General features: G+C 40.9%; 1 protein-coding gene across 1 annotated transcript in view; it reads left to right on the plus strand.

The window, feature by feature from the left end:
* The first annotated feature begins 6,125 nt into the window (after window positions 1–6,125).
* Window positions 6,126–18,157, plus strand: part of pard3ba (par-3 family cell polarity regulator beta a) — a 138,507-nt gene continuing 126,475 nt past the window's right edge. The window contains exon 1 of the mRNA XM_066661722.1: window positions 6,126–6,548. Coding sequence (XP_066517819.1) covers window positions 6,432–6,548 — 117 coding nt within the window. The 5' untranslated portion in view covers window positions 6,126–6,431. The remainder of the gene's footprint in view (window positions 6,549–18,157) is intronic.

Here is an 18,157-nt window from a genome sequence, read left to right on the forward strand (position 1 = left end):
AAGGCCTCAGCTATAGGTACACAGAAGGTCCAGCACTGTCTGTTAGCAAGAGATTGTCATGCCAGGCCAGTCCAAGCCCTCTCCTCTGTAACTGACTGTAATGACAATATGTTGGCCACCCCGCTGTCCATCTGCGGTGATGACAGATTAAATGGATCGAGCCAGGAAGATCTGGAGGAGAGATTGATGGGATGAGTTGAAATGGCTGAATCGAGGCCAAGAAGCTGACCACAAAGATCTTTGTATAGCTCTGTGAAAAAGCCTATATTTTTGTCCAGTTCTTCTACTCTGTGCCTCCACACATTGACTATTTTAACAGACACAACTACTGTAGCCCACCTGTTGCTGGACGACTTTCCAGGCTCCTTCTAACCCATAAGACAATAACAAGTATTTGGTCACTGTATCCGTTAACCAGATATCGTAGTTCTAGTAGTGCGTGCTGCAACAAAAACACACTCACAAGAAACAAAGACACTATGCAGCTACAGCTGAGCTACACTCAGTAACTGTCAAACAACAAGGTGCACATATTTGGTCAGTGTTTCAGATAAACTGACCAGTAAGAACAAGGACAAAGGAGCTCTTCAACTACAGATTAGATCTACACATTCTTCGGCTGCTGCTTTCTCACAGTGACTCTTTTCATGACCTAGTTCACGTGCATCAACATCCAAAGCCAAAACAATGTGAACACCTAGAAGCTGTCTGACGAGTTTGTTGGCATGCAGATGTTGTGTTCTCACCGGGGAAGTGCTGACCGCCCCATACCTCCTCATAGCTCTAAGGAAAACAGGAAGCTGACCCATATTTAAACACGTGTTCAGTGTAATTTAAGTCTTTTCTGCTTCTTTGTCAAGCAGTGGTGTGTTCAGTCAATCACCTCCTAAAAAAAACCACCAACTTCCACCTAGAAACAAGAAGTTCCAGTTAGATATGACAGATTATTGCACCTGGTTTCACGGGTATTTGTATTCAGCCAGATTTATACTAACCCATAACACTCACTTGTGGCTGAATGCCATTAATTCCTCACAGTGATGTTGCAACCTGTAGTGTAAAACCTTCCCAGGAGAGTTGGATTGCCAGTTGATTTCCTTCCAGACGAAACATTCGATGAGCAGGTGTCCACAAATTTTTGCCTGACTGGTTTATTAGTTTGCGGCCAGCCACAAATTTTTACATTTCCTCTTTTCGCAGTAGCTTATTTCCCAACAGATTAGAGATAAAATATCCTGCGCCTTGCTCTTGCCGACAGGACAGCCCCCATTTTGCCCCATCTGGACAAACAAGGAAATAATGCTCATTGCTCACCAGTGGGCCGTGCAGCTATAATGGGCACAGCAGTCAGGCTGGACACGCGATGAAAGGCCAAACCCAGACACAGTGCTCTTTTCTGACAAAGTACCAGTGACAGACACTGATTACAGCGACTCCCAGCCACTGACTGGTTGATCTCACTACACTCTCAGAAAAAGAGGCACAGTGGAGATCCATTTATTATCACTAAAGGTACAAAGAGTGTAAATCTAACTTTAAAGGTAGAGCAGTGGGGTTAAAGTAAAATAAATAAATAAATAAATAAATAAAATCTACAGTTATTATAGAGTAAGGTATAATTATGTGCCCTTATTAAAGATATAGAATATGCACCTTTAAGGGGAACTAAAATACAGTGACAGTTTTTCAGACAGCGTAGAGCAAGATAATGTGGGGGAAGTGGTGCCTAAAATATATGGCTAGAGGTGTAGAATGAGGATGTAAAGCTCTGCTCCATAGTACGGCAACAAAAGCAAGACAAATTACCTTTTGAACCCCTTGGCCTTCTGTAGTCGGTGATGCTCAAATTGTTGCAACTGTGAAATGAAGATAATGACTATACCAGCAGGGGTCCCCATATTTTTGACCATCCAATGTGTGAAAATATACATAGCATCTCATCGTCCAATAAGAATATGCCAATCCAATGACGGCCTGAAGGTAATAGAAGTGGTTTGGAACTGTAGGGTCATAGGTCGGATCCTCATAAATTGGAGGCAGAGGAATGAAGGAACAGCACTGTCTCCTCCCTCAACATTGAGTGTGTGCTCACTTCCCCTAGTGCACTGGGTTGGATGTGTGTTGACTGCCATTGAGGGGTTAAATGTGAAGGCCTAATTTCATTGTACTTACCTGCAAGGACAAGAAAGACATAGCAAGAAATGATCCACATTTGCATTATCCATATTTACACATTCCGACGCTAGCTTAGCTCCGCAGTGTTGTCGTGTCAGCTGTGGCGGATGCAAATGAAGAAAGCAATTGTGAGGCTCCACCCTCCATCTCCTGAGGGCTGTCATCAGGGATGTTGTTTAATGGTTATAGTCATTGGGCACTTATATCAGCTCCATTAACTCTGTGCTGGGCTAAGCAATTTGAAACGATTGGCACATCTGTCACAGTTGTTTTACAAGTGCCCCATGAGCTGGAATGCGACGACTTGCTGTGAAACTGTTGAGTCCATCTCAGGGTGTCATCTGTGCTGAAAAAAAAAACAACACATTTCATTGTTCCCAGGTTTCTGCCATTTCATTTTCATGGTAAAGGAACAGGGGAAGAACAGGCCATTATTTCGTCTGAATGATTATGCTAATGCTACCTTTAAATGCTGTGGAATTGCGTTTGAGAACAGATAGGACATCGGAGGGGGAGACGGGTGGTGGTGGAACACTGTTAAAATGTGGCTGGCACTCTCGCCCCACACAGATGGTAGAGCCTGGAAACCACTGTTTGAATGTGTATGCCATCACTGCAGAGATGGGCCGACCCAACAACAGGGGACAGGGGCCATTCTGTTGGCCTCTTCCTACTGGGGGGTCTCTTTTCACCAGTTAAATACTTTCAGGCTTTGAAATGGTCCAGCGGCTCCATCTGGCTTGGGCTGCGAGCTTCCATTTGGGCCAGCCTGAGGGTGTAGTGGTGTAGTCCTCAAAAAAGGCAGAGTATCTTTTGCATATGCTAATATGGAAGACATTTTTGATGTGAAGTACCTTGTGGAACTGGTTTGTAACTCACTCCTACACTAACTCACTCAATCACACACTCACATACTCACTCATGTTTGGCAACTGCACCAACTTCACATTTAAGACACAGGGAAACAATTCTCCACCAAATGAGAAAACATGGTGTGTATATGGTTGGCTACCAACTGTCTGTTTGTGTGGTTTCAGGGTTTTGCGACTCTCGCTTAAGGGCATGGCCAACATTGTCCTCCAAGTTCACTCTTCAGAGGTCACCAACATTCATGTTTTCAAGCCCTCAGGGGCTATGCCTATGGTAACAGGTCTCGTATTTGAGTGGGGTGATTAGATCTGGAACAGCAAACTCATGCTAACATGCTAACTGATTCCAGCATTAGAGATGGTGCTCCAACTCTCCAGAGAACACAGCTTGACTGCTCCACAGCTGGGGGCGCTATATACCCCTCTGGACCACTGTCGCCATTGATAACTTTATGGTCATTTGTGGCATTTTAATACACAAGCTGTTTGTCCACTACAAGTATAGTAAATTAATTGTGAGTCAGCTGTGTTACTGTATTAGAATTATTCATTCATTCATTCATTCATTATCTGTTAGTGCTTATCCAGCTCAGGGTTGCGGTGGGTCCAGAGCCTACCTGGAATCATTTACCGCAAGGCAGGAATACACCCTGGAGGGGGCGCCAGTCCTTCACAGGGCAACACAGACACACACACACATTCACTCACACCTACGGACACTTTTGAGTCACCAATCCACCTACCAACGTGTGGTTTTGGACTGTGGGTGGAAACCCGGAGCACCGGGAGGAAACCCACGCAGACACAGGGAGAACACACCACACTCCTCACAGACAGTCACCCGGAGGAAACCCACGCAGACACAGGGAGAACACACCACACTCCTCACAGACAGTCACCCGGAGGAAACCCACGCGGACACAGGGAGAACACACCACACTCCTCACAGGCAGTCACCCGGAGTAGGAATCAATCCCACAACCTCCAGGTCCCTGGAGCTGTGTTACTGTGACACTACCTGCTGCGCTGTATTAGAATTATTTCCACCATAAATTAAAGAAAAACAAAATGTGTTTTACCTTATACATGTAGCATTTTGGAACAAATCTCTTCGTATTCCCCAGATTCGATTCCAGCAGTGCTTGGACCCCTGTTCTTACTCAGCTCCTTTGTGTCTCCCAACCTCAGACATGTTTGCAGTCAACCGTTAAATAAACAACAAGACACTCAGGAGTAATTGAGCTCCTTATTTAATCAGAGTGGTGATTTTTTCAGGCTTGATATGGGCAATACACACCGTCTGGACACTGATCATTTAACTTCAAAACTGTTAAATAATTAACAAAGCTGCTTGCTGAATGCTGTATCCCACCATCTGCAACATATTATTAACAAATGAGGAAGCTGTTTTATAGGAACTTTATTATGTTTGACAAGGAAAGTGTGTTTGAACACGTTTTCATTTCAGTGGGAAGTTAATGAGGAATGCAGTACGGTCCATTTGTTTCAAACAGACATGAAATATTGGTGTTATAAAGTCTGCTTATTTATGTTTCAATTCAAAAGACACTAAACAGAGAGCTGTGGCAAGGTTCATTTGCGTGGTCATGAACGGTGTACAGACATACACGCTATGACCAAAAACTAAAACTACAGGTCAGTAAACTTCAGTTCCTTTGCTGGAAGATATTTGCTACATCAGATTTTCCACTGTTCTACAGGGAACTTGACATTTTCAAAGGGGTTTCTGACCTGATACTGTGTTTCATATTAGCTTTTGTGGTAGCCACTTTTGGTTCTGCTTGAGGTAGTATTGCACTACAATAACAAAGCCTTTACTCCAACATGGTTTAAGGTTCAAATAAACATACGGCCATTTTAGTGGAGTACTACATCAAACAGAAGTGAAATTACAACAGCCTGTGTGGTTTCAGTGAATGCACTATTTGTAAGATTTTTCTTTACAACATCATACTGTACCCAACACAGGACCATGAATGTTCTTAATGCCCCCTGAAGGCTGTTCCTATCTTACACATACATTTATTTACACAGCTGACCAAGGGAACATGGCTTGTCAGGTGGGAACTAGGAACTAACTTACAACCAGCCATGCAATGGTAGCCAACAAATGTTACATGGAACTTGAGGCTGTCACAAATCAGTTGTTAAACTGTGATATCAATTGATTGTTGAGACAACTCTATTTTTTTTAAATCCATTAGTTTAACCTAAAAAAAACTCTTAATGTGCTTCAAAGCAAATTAATGAGTTTTACTGAAGTGAAATAATTACAGAAAATAACCAGCGTTTAAATCAAATGTATCCAAGCTGAAAAAAACTGAAGTGATTTAAGGTTAGCACGTTTTTTATTTATTTATTTAATTTATTCTTTCAGCAGTGGTGATTAAACTCCACCTCTGAACGAGGAATGCTTCAAAAACGTCCAATTTAACAATTGGAAACAGCCGAAAAAGCCGTAAAACTAAAACGTCAATGCTAATGACTGGAACACAAGCTGAAATGAGGTTAGCTTCTGGCTATCCAATCTGCTCTTCCTGTTTCTCCGGTAGTCTACAGCTGGGCCATTCCAGAAACATGGGAGTCGAATCTGATTGTGATTCTCAATGAGGGAGTCGATTCCAAGTGTCACAAAATAATAATCATTGACACGTAGAAGGATGTTTGAGGAAGAAAAATAATAATAAGAGCTATATTAACTCAACTAGCACGAGCTTGGTCCAGATTTGTTAGCTGATGTCTGATAAGGTGTGGTATTTTGTTTTTTAAATAATTTGTTTTAAAACCTACAAAACAAAATACTACAGAGCCCTGATGCGGAAGTCCATTTCCAATAATTAAAATAAATAATTTATTTACGCTAAATAAATATCTCGCAATATTCTAACGCACTTTTCAGTCGTAGAACAACTTAAAAGCGTTTGTTCTCCAAAGCTTAAGAATCGACTCGCGACTCTGTAAAACGTTTCGTTCAGGAACTGATTCTTTTACAAGAGTCGACTCCCAGCGTTACCTGTGACCAGGAGAGGGAGTTGGGAGTGAAGCGAAGTGAAACTGGCGACCGGTTTTCAGAGTTTTTAAAGAAAACAAACCGGAAAGCTCAGGCTGAGCGTGTTCAGCGATAGATAGGACTGGGCTGAGACTATTAAAACTCTAATTATTTTAAGGATTCGGATTTAAACCCTCGTTTTTGGAGGATTTATGCGGAGATTCACCTGAGTTTCACCGATGTCACCTGTTGTCGGTGAGGTCCCCGCCTCAAGGCTGAAACGAGCTCCGTCTGACTCACCTGTCCTCGGGCTTCTCTTATAAAAGCGGACCGATACTTTTTCACTTTTGGGGGGGACTGTTTTTGAAGGCAGAAGGATGAAGGTGACGGTTAATTTCGGCCGTACTCGGGTCGTGGTGCCGTGTAAAGACGACTGGATGGTGAAGGACCTCATTGACCAAGCCACTCAGAGATACAGGAAGATTGTGGAGCAGGTGATCAATGTATTTTTAAATGTACAAATGATGTGTTTTTATTTTATTATTATGTTTTTTTGAAAGCTGTCTTTTTAAAAGCTACACCTGCGCCTTTGGGGTGGGTCTCGAAAGAGGTGGAAGGTCACGTGACCTGTCAACACAGGTATATTAACTTCAAAGAGAGCCTGTTTTAAAGTGAGCATTGATAATTCATATATTTAACATTCCTTTAGTTCTAAATTGGCTTTTGGTGTGTGTGTGTGTGTGTGTGTGTGTGTGTGAGACTGATCAGCCATAACACCGACCACTCATTGTCTATTCTCTGACCTCCGCTGACCACAGACTAGCTCTCTGTAGTTCTCCTCTTACACCCTGTAGTCCATCTGTTGCTCTGCATACGTTGGCAGCCCCCAGTTCACCCTGTTCTTAACTGGTCAGGACCCCCAGAGGACTGCCACAGAACAAGGATCATTCTCAGCCGTCTGAGTGGATCAGACACTCATGCTCCTCTCACAGTATGCTTTATGTACTGACCATTGAAGTAGCAAGTTAAAGAGGGCTAATGAAGTATGCAGAGCAACAGCTACACCACAACATAGCAGGTGGGCTACTGCCGGGGTGGTTGATCTTTCTCAGTGGTGTGAGTGGATCAGACACAGTAGAGTGCCGTGAGTTTTTAAACCCTGTGTCTTCTCACAGTTTACTCTATGTACTGACCATTGAAGTAGCAAAGGAGGGCTAGTCAAGTATGCAGAGCACTAGATGGACAACATCCAATGCCTCTTTTTGAGGTTTATCCCTTTATAGACCATGGCTTTACAGTAGCGTTTGTCTTCTCGGTCAAGACCTAGGAGTGGCGCTTTAGTGCGGTCAGCACTTCTGGACCCTCATGCCGCTGGGCAGGATGGTAACATTCTTGTTGACGGCTTGTTGAACTTGGCAGCAGCTGAGATTTATCTCTTTATCTGTCAGAGCGAGGAGGAGGTCCTGCGGAGGAATCAGAGCCCGAGCCGAGACGTGTGTAATTTTAACAAGTGGCCCTACGTGAAACTGTAATGGATTAGTAGAGGATGTTTTTCCATGTTTGAATGTGTATAATTCAGTGATTAAATTTCCTAAAACAGTGGCTTAAAAATGATGTTAAATGACATCCAGAATCTTTCTTGTTACATATTTTAACTTTTATTTTTAATTCATATTTTTAAATTCAAAATGCACTGCAAATTGAGACTGAGGTGACTCCAAGAGATTCAGCTCTATGAAGCATTGGCCTTGTTGCCCTGGCGACAGCAAACAGAGCATTTTCCTGCTTTTCTTTCCCTTACGATTTTCTGTTTTCAAATCAGGAAAAAAAACAAAACATTTATCAATCTTTATTCATCTAAAACATGCAGTAAAACAACAGTAATTTTATCACAGTTCTGATCTTCAAGGAATTATTTTTGTTTATTTCTCGTCTAGATTTCATTGTGAAAAACGGGTTTTCAAGGAATATTTTTCTTCAGTTTCTTACGTTTAACGCTGAGTGGGTGGTGAGGTCTAATACTGGTCAGAGTCTGACGACTGAACCTGGTCGTGGGTCACTGTCAGTGAGGGGTGTGTTCTCCCAGTGTCTCTGTGGGTTTCCTCCTACAGTCCAAACCCACATGTTGGTAGGTAAACATTGTTGAAAGGTGTGTGTGTGTGTGTCAGTTTATGCTGCTGGTGCTGTATCACAGTGCTCCACATTAGCTCTCCTGTCTCAGAGAATGGAGCTGATGGGTGATAAATTTCACCCTGCCATTAATCGCCCGCTATCTCCGCACACAGATGGCAGGCGGGGTTTGATTAGCTTGGCCTGCTGCACGGCCGTGGATGGCGGGCTTTGTTCGGGGAGCGTCTCTTCGGCCTGACTGATTGACGTTATCTGCTGGAGATTGCTCGTGTCTGGGCGCCAGGCGGTGGGCTTGTGCCAGGCTGCGGTGGGCAGGTGGCACCCATTCATTCCTATAGGTTCCCATTCGTTTCTATTCATTCCCATTCACTTCCATTCATTCCCATTCAGACTGACACCTCTATCTGCTGCGTCACTTTCTCAGCGAGGGATGTCCGTGCGGGCGCTCGTCAGGCTTGCTTTAACGCCATGAGGGCTTTTTTTATTGGAGATAAATGACCTCTCGGATACTTTCACAGGCCCCTATCTTCCCTGACCATTCTCATTCACGCGGGAGCCCAATTCTGCCGTAAACAAAGACTTGGCTATGTCCAGACATCTGTTTATTTTTATCTGACTGAACTGGAATATGTTCTTTCTCATAGTAATTATATATCATTTTAATAAAAAAAAGTTATTAATAATTAGCACTTACTTTCAAAATAACGACTTAGTGTCACATTAATTAGTGTCTTCTCATAGTAATGCCTGATTATCTCATAATTAAGATCTCATTATAATGGTTTGCAATGACTTGTCTCATAGTAATGACATTTTATCTCATATTAATGATTTGCTTTTTCATAATAATGACTTACCCTTTCATTTTTATGACTGAATCATAAAATAAATTAATGATTTTCAGTTTTAATTATTACTTAGTATCTCAATAAAGGATTTTGTCATAGTAACGAATTGCTGTCTCATAGTAATGACTTGCTATCTCATAATAACAGATATATAATCAATAATTATATGACAATCGGTAAAATGTCATATAATAATAGTAGTGAGTTGCTATCTCACAGTACGTTGCTATCTCATAGTAATGATTTAATAACCGACAGTAATGTCTTACTGTCTCCCTAATGACACTAGTATCGACTTACTGTCTCATACTAGTGAGTTGCTATCTCATAGTAATGATTTAATAACTGACAGTGATGTCTTACTGTCTCCGTAATGACACTAGTATCGACTTACTGTCTCATACTAATGAGTTGCTATCTCACAGTACATTGCTATCTCATAGTAATGATTTAATAACCAACAGTGATGTCTTACTGTCTCCCTAATGACACTAGTATCGTCTTACTGTCTCATAGTAGTGAGTTGCTATCTCACAGTACATTGCTATCTCATAGTAATGATTTAATAACCGACAGTGATGTCTTACTGTCTCCCTAATGACACTAGTATCGTCTTACTGTCTCATAGTAGTGAGTTGCTATCTCACAGTACGTTGCTATTTCCTAGTAATGATTTAATAACAGACATTAATGTCTTACTGTCTCCCTAATGACACTAGTATCGTCTTACTGTCTCATAGTAGTGAGTTGCTATCTCATAGTATTGAGTTACTATCTCATAGTCTTACTTGCTTGATAATGCACTAGTGATGACTTACTGTTTCATAGAAATGAGTTGCAATTTCATAGTAATATGACTTAATGTCTCCCCAATGACACTAGTATCAACTTACTGTCTCATAGTAATGAATTGCAAGCACTTGCGGTCTCATAGTAATGTCATAGTCATAATAATAATATAGCATCCTGTTCCTGGAGTGCACACCAAACACGTACATTTTCAGTTAAATGCAGATCAGTGCCCAACGTCATGATAGACTCGTATTAATAGTTACATCCGCACTGGGAAAAACCTGGGAATGAAGGTAAATTCCCTGGGAAACATTTGAAATGGTCTGGAATAGAGACACTATTGCTGAAATATTTTACTGGTTCATTACAGTGGAGTTTGTGTTGGCTGTAGCTTCATTTGCATAACCGCGACTGAGTGATAGTTGATTTATTGTGCAGTTGACAGCAGGCCAGTGGAAAGGGAGCGCACTGATGACTGCATTCACCACAGAGACAGTGATGGAGAACGGTGTCCCACTCATTTTTATTTTCTGGCAAATCAAACAGTGGCAGATGCAGGAAATGTCCAGATTTACTGCCTTTGTCCTTTAGAAGAGATCTGGGCCTGGACGTTACCGTGCAGCAGTGGAATGGCCAACATCCAGCAGTGTCCAGTCCAGAGTTTTTTGGTTATCAGTAATCTAAATCTTACTGTGAGGATTTGATGGCAGCCACTAATACATTGTTTTTGTATAATTTCCCCTACAGATTCTTTCTATTGGATTTTTAAGTGGGTGGGGCTAATATCTTTTTAGTTTATATTGGCCAGCCCATGTTTGCTGCCCTGAAGCAGGTTAGAAAATGGGTCCTCAATGCATTGTTAGGGGGCACAGTCTGCTTGTATCCTACTGGTTATAGCCTACAGTTACATTGCCAGCTATTTCTCAGCTCTCGTCAGCTGCAGGGTCGTACAAACCCACAGTAACCAGGCTGGCTTTTCGTTATCACTACCGCTCCCCTGTTTATGCTGCTGTGTTTACGTTGTCATGGCAATACTAGGACATGATACTATTTTTTAGAAGTTTAAAACAGTATTAAACTGCATAATTATGGCTGATTCTTACTAATTGAGATTTCGAAAAATGTTTGGCTTTAATAACAATTGTTAATTATTTTAGGAAACAGAAAAGGCAATACATTTGATGTATGATTATTGCTAGGCAACAGCTAATGTAAGGTGCACTTACAATAATTATAAATAATGTGAAAAATGCATTTATTTATGCAAAACACTGCAGCAGAGTCGTAAATTTGAATGACAACGAGGAAAACACGACTGAATTATTCATATTTCCAGACATCAGCAGGCCACGTTCTTCTCGTGACTGACATGTGCTTGTTATCAGTTTTCGTTTCCGTGGTTATGATATGAAAATACAACTTTTAATTAATTCCCTACAGAAATCATAGGCTGGTAATGATGACAACAGAATATTATTTAGTGACAGTATTCTCTAAGCGCTGTTGTTGCTACTCCAGGCTCATCACTACAGGAACTTCACTATGTAACTTTTGGAGGAGGGTAGGAAACCCATGGAGGAAGATTCACCCATAAATAAATATTTATTCTTGTTCCTGAGTGTTGTTCAGGTGTACAGCACTGTCCTGTAATCAAAGGTAGGGATGGTAGTCGTGGTTTCCCACCCCTCCCCAAATGTTACATAGTGCGGTTTCTTGTAGTTTTGACCCCGGAGTAGTGAAAGAGGCTCTGTTCTCCCGATTACGGCTCAATGGAGCATCACGATGATTTTGAAGCTGTAATTTTAAGGTAAAATGGCTACCTAGTGTTGCTTTAAAAGCAGCTAGACTGTGGCTTTAAACTTCCCGACTGAAGAGGTGTCTGGACACTGTTGGACAGATCGTATTATCACACGACGTAGACCACAGGCGTTTTTAATGAGGCTTTATACCTCCACTCTCCCTGTAATGACAGGCCTCTAATCACCGAATATAATGAAGTGTTGCCAATTACGGCTCCTTTATTTCAACACCTTTCTTCCACGGCTCTCTCTCATGGTGTTTAATGTCATGCTAATTCTGTTAGTGTTTAATGAAGTGTTTGGAGGATTAAGGTGCGAAGAAAGCGGCGCCCTGAGTGCACTGCGGAATTCTATGCTAATCAAGCACACTTCCATTTCGACTCTGCTTTCAGGACCCTCCAGAGGATGAGGGATGACTGAGAGTGGGTAATGTTGCTTTTTCAAAGCGGCACGCTGCTTGCGGCATCGCTAATTGGCCACCGGATGATGCTTCTACTTTTGTGGACGGGTGAAGCTCGGGATGGAAGACTTTTGTTTTGTGAAACTCACTTATTTTTGCTTAGAATTCACAGGGATCTGGATCTGATCCAGTTCTGCGTCTGAGTGAAGTAAATGTAGTGTTTGATTACATCAGGAAAAATGTCCTGCTGCCCTTGTGGGAGGCACGCTGCAGCTCTAGAGTTTCTAAAACTTATTACAAAATCCTTACAGTGCAGTGTAGGACAGCTGAAGTAAGCTAATTACCCGGATTTTTCATTCCACCTTAAATGGTGAAGTAGTAACAAATTGGTACTTATTTTTCAAGTCGTCCATTCCACCTTAAATTGTGCCGCTGTAGCCTTTAGGCACCTCTTATACGGTTTATCTGTTCCGCCTTAAATGGTGCAGCCATTTCCTAACACCACCTTTTATTCCAGTTATCTGTTCCACCTTAAATGTTGCAACGGTTCCACTCCGTCCTCTTTTATTCAAATCCTCTGTTCTGCCTTAAATTATGCCACAGTTACATTCTGGCACTTTTTATTCAAATCTTCTGTTCCACCTTAAATTATGAAACATTTATAGTCTCACACCTTTTAGTGAAATCTTCTGTTCCACCTTAAATGGTTCAGGTGTTACATTTGAGCTATATGTTGTATGAATTTCCTGTTCCACTTTAAATGTTGAAGTAGTTAGTCTTGAATTTTTTATTTGTATCATCTGTTCCACCTTAAATTGTGCAACAAATACTTTATCGGAAACACCATCCTTGTACCCCAAACTGGCCACTTTAATGAAATCACTGTCCTTGTAAGACCCCACATTGGCCACTTTATTGGAAACCCCATCCTTGTAAGACCCCACACTGGCCACTTTATTGGAAACACTAACCTTGTACTACACTGTTAGCCACTTTATTGGAAACACCGTCCTTGTATGAACCCATATTGGCCTATTTATTGGAAACCCCCTGTACTACTCTTCATTGGCCACTTTATTGGAAAAACATTCATTGTACAACACCACACTGGCCACTTTAATGGAAACACTAACCTTGTAGTAGGCCTACCCTTCATTGGCCACATTATTAGAAACACTGCGCTTTAATTCCAATATCTGGCTTCTTTTAGAAACACCCATTTTACACTGTCCACCCCATGGAGGTTATTTTAAAGTGGACACAGAGTGTAGACCGGAGTCTGTCTGCATTTGAGCTATGAATAGTCTTGGAAACAATGATTTGGACTGATTTTTGCTACTGTATTTTATTTGAAGACATCTGATTCCTATTTGAAACACGGACTCAGAGAATCTTAGCATTCCTGTTCTTATCTTTGCTTTCAGGATTGATACGATGCAGCCAAGATTAGCGTGACATTATGCATTGAAAAGCTCTGCTTAAAAAAAAAAAAGCACACATACACTCTTGGCAACAGTCCACAGAGTGTTATAGCAGCAACAACACACCCAGTTGGCCAAAGTTCAAATCAGTGTATCAGCTTCAAGGCTGAATGTAGTGTTTTTTTCTGTTTCCACGGCTGTTAGCATCTGTCGAGTCGTCCGTCTGCTTATTGGTTAACGTGTAGGGGTGTTATTCGGATGAGTGACCTCTTGTATGCCTGACTACCTATGGTCAGAGAGATATCGGTGAGGGGTAAAGGTCACACAGGACAGGCCTAGAGCTCATTTTCTCTGTGGTTGCAGGCTTGGGATAGCCTCATGTCCTTGTGTCACCGGCAGCTGTAGCTCTTTTCCAGAGCAACAGGATGGACTTGTCACTTCCTTTAGAGGCAGAGTTGTTGACAGATGTGTATAGTTGGGTCTTGAGACACTAAGGGTTCTTGAGGGGTCTACAATGCTGGATTTTATACCACTCTCGCCTGAGCCAGGCATTGGTGACTTAAATAAAATATGTGTGTGTGTTCCATATTAGTAGTCAATGTTTTTCTCGCCTTCTCCTTTTATTCTAATCTTCCATTCCACCTTAAAAGATACATTTATTTTAAATCTTCTAATCCTGCTTAAATAATCCAGCAGTTAAGTTCAAGATAATAATAATAATAATAATAAAATAAATCTGGCTCCACCTTAAATGATCTAACAGATTCTGTTAATCTTTCATTCCACCTTAAATGGTACATCAGTAAGGTTAAGGAAATGTTTTATTTATTTATATTTTCAATGTTTTATTCCACTTTAAATGGTGCAGCAACTGTATATTAGCGTTCAGGCTCTAGAACGCATCTGACGTAATTAAGGTGGTATGACAAAATGTGGAGCTCAACAACGAAACACTGGGGAGCTTTATACCCCTCTAGCCTATGCTTAGCATTGAGCCTTGACCTGAGAATCACGTGTGGCTGCTTCATAGCGCTTCATATTAATGGTGAATGGTTATGCTTTTAATTAAGTAATGTAGTTCCACCTTAAAAGGTGCAGCGATTGTATACAGGCTCCTAGGCATTAGAATATAATGTATCTGCTGCATGATTTAAGGTGGAAGTTTAAAAAAATATATAAACATGCTTTTCTTTAAATAATATATGCATTTTTGTAACTTTTTTTTTCTCCAGTAGTAAGTTTGGTGGGGGGCTTTATTCCCCACTAAGTGATGCTTATCATTGGGCATGATGACCTCAGACTCATGTGCAGTTGCTCCAGAGCGGCCCGTGATGTTGGTCAGTGCTTTTCTATGAAGAAGAACAAACATCCTGATGAATAAAACATGTGTCCACTATCTTAAAATTGTCAGACTGTTTTCATACTTAAAGAAAACCCAGTCCCTAGCCCTGCTGCTGCACCATTTAAGGTGGACTGGGAGATTAGCTTTGACAGTGCAGTGTTACCCAGCGTCACATGGTGTAGTCTGGTAGTACAAACTTTGCTGCAGACTGGAACTCTCCATTTGGGTGCTGGGTAAAGCTGAAGGTCCTGCTCGGCGACTGCATGCCTTTCACGTCACCATGACCATACAGGACTGTCTGCGTGTTTGCTGAGGGTAGGCTCGACCAATGGTGGATCTGTGACATCAGCAGTGTGTAGTAGTTTTTACTGTTTGTTCTTGTTTGGAAGTGGATCTACAGGTTGCTCTTGTGTTTTGAGGCATTCAGATGATGTCGCTCTACCGGAACACACCTCTCTGTCTGAGTATGTGTGTGTTATGAGTATTCACGCCGTAGAACGCGTTTTCCTACAAGTCCTCTTCCTTGTTTTTTCAGTTAATTCCACACAAAATGCTTTGCCTGATTGTTTTCCAAGTGTCAATGTAGCAGTGATCATAACTAACCTGCTTCGTAATCATTACTGTGACACTGGTCAATCTCTTAATCACCTGTCATTTTGACCAGCCGTGGGTCTTCCAGATAAATCAAGACATCTGTTCAAGCTCTGTTCTACACCCCCAGATTTCTTCACGTTGTTGGGAAGCGTAGTCACATCAGCGTCCACGTGGACCGTGCAGTGACAGACATTTTGTCCCAGTATCCTCACACGCACATCACCTGTTTTGGGTGGACAGGAGTTGAGATGGAGTGATGGTGCCTGTTTATTTGAAGATAGAGATCATTAGGAGGTGACCACAGACCAAGGTTTCACTTCAGGGTAATGCCCCTACTGTTTTTCCAGGAAATTCCGTGCAACATCATTTGCAATGAGGATCGACACAAATCCATGGCGCCACATTAAAGGCTGTCACTTTAAGGTTCTGTTTCAGCTTTTGGTGAATAAACTACTTTTAAAATTGTAAATGTAAAAGAATAGCTTTAGCTGTATGTTATCTGTTGTAAAAGTGGATGTTACCTCCTTATTTGTTCCCCAATTTTCCCCAATTACCTCGATTTGCTGTTTTTTCCTACACCTTTTCCAAACATTCTTCCCAATTTTGCAGAATTGTCCCCCGTTTTCCTCCAAAATACTTTCCAAATTTTCTTCCTGTGGTTTTTCTGCTATTTCCCCCAAATATCCCCAAATTTCACATTCAGTTTTCCAATTTTTTACTGTTATCCACCAGGTTTTTCATATTTTATCTGTTTTTCCTCAAGATTTATTGTTTGTTTACAAATACATTATGTCATATATTATATCATATTATTATATATATCATTTTCACCCCAATTCTGGTAATAGACTTCCACATTTAACATTTAACTCGACTTATTTCTAGACCATTAATCAGAATAACCGTCTAAAACATTATCAATGATTGTATACATTTTTAACACACACCCATGGTGTACATGTTTGGCCTTTGATCCTTTGATAACACAAGCTGTTGTAACTCAAGCATTGGACTACACATGTAGCAACAATTAATGCAATGGAGTCCTAAGCTAATGCCTGGCAAAACAATGCTTCCCAAATATTACGTTGTTATTTAGTGCTCTGCCACTGATCTAGCTAGAGTCAATTGCATCCATTCCTCCTAGACACATATGTATTTTTAAACAGTACTGGAACCCAGGGACCATCTTGGTCTGACCCTAGCACTCTGCCCTCCTGCCATTGTGGTGCACAGAATGAAATGACGTCTGTTGCTCTGTTGAGGCTCTGTAATCCACAGTAGTATTGTGGCACGAGCAAAACTTCCCATTCCTGATGGCTTTGGATAAAGGAACGGCTCTTGTCTTTGCGAACAATGGGCCGGGAACGGTTCCTATGGATGTGTGAAGATTTCAGTCTGGAGTTCTAATGTGGTTCCAGACCATGCTGACCCTGCTGTAAAAGAAAAAAAAAATCAACAGGAAGACACACCCTCCATCAAAGCTGTGGTTTCCAATAGACATTCACTATTCAGGCCACTGTTTATGTCTCTGTAGCTTTGGCTTTGAAGGATGGAATATAGGCTGTAAATGGTCTGTTCTTGAAGTTGATGGTGGAGACGGGAGAAACGGGTGAGTGCAAGGGTCTGAGCCACTTTGAACAGGGCTAAGGGTGACGTTTTTTGATGGTCGTCGTGTTTTGCTCAAATCATCTTCCAAAGGGCAGAGCTTGTACCCAGTCGTCTCAGTGTAGTGTCTTCCAAAAGGTCACCGTCACTGACGGACACATCTCACCCCTCAACTGAGACCACCGTAACCAGATCATTAAAATTTTTCACTTTTTGTTCTGATCTTAGCTATTTTTAAGAAGGCTTCCCAGTAAACCTTTAACGTTGAAATAACGTAATGACTGCAGTCTAATCAACGTCTTCTTAATATTGAAAATGAAAGTTGAAAAGACGTCCAAACACAGATGTTGAAAAGACGACTATCAGACGTTATGAATTGGTCCCGAAATAACTGACTTGTTTAAAAAGCATTTGGACGTCCATTGACGTTTAAAGAGTCTGTGACTGACTGTTTAGACCTATTTTGAACATCCAGGAACGAATCAAACATTCACAGCCATTTTCCTGCTAGGGCTGTGCCATGTCGTATCGTTTGCAATAATGTAGTCCTAATTTATAAATTAAGTATTAAAGTATTTTATAATATAAATTTATTAATAAATTTATTAATATAAATTTATAAGTATTAATTTATAAATTAATTAATAAAAAGTAAGTATTGTGATATTGTAAAATGTTTGCATTTGTATATCACTACGTTTGTAGTAAAATAATACTTTTTAATAAATAAAACTTTAATACTTTTATTATATATTATGTATATTTTATATAATTAATATTAATATAACTTTTATATTTGTTACAGTAGTGTGTTCTTGAAATGAATAAATAAGTATTTTTCATTTTTTCCTCATATCGCCAAAGATATCGTTATCGTGAATATACCCTGAAATATCGTGATATTATTTTAGGGGCATATCGCCCACCCCTAGTCCCTACTACAGCTAGTGTAGAGATAATGCAGTAGAGTGTGTTTAATATTGTAAAATAATCATCTTTAAGGTTAATAATCACATAATAAACCCATAAATGAAGGCAATGGGCCGACCCCTTGCCCCTTTGCTTTAGTCTGAATGTAAAATATTTGTGTCCAAACTGCCAGAGTGTCTTGTAGTGTCTCGTCTGCTCTTTTAGTCTCCTTGTCTTGGCTGGAGAGAGGAACTGGGCTA

Source organism: Hoplias malabaricus, chromosome 2 (genome assembly GCF_029633855.1).
Source record: "Hoplias malabaricus isolate fHopMal1 chromosome 2, fHopMal1.hap1, whole genome shotgun sequence".
NCBI classification, from domain to species: domain Eukaryota; kingdom Metazoa; phylum Chordata; class Actinopteri; order Characiformes; family Erythrinidae; genus Hoplias; species Hoplias malabaricus.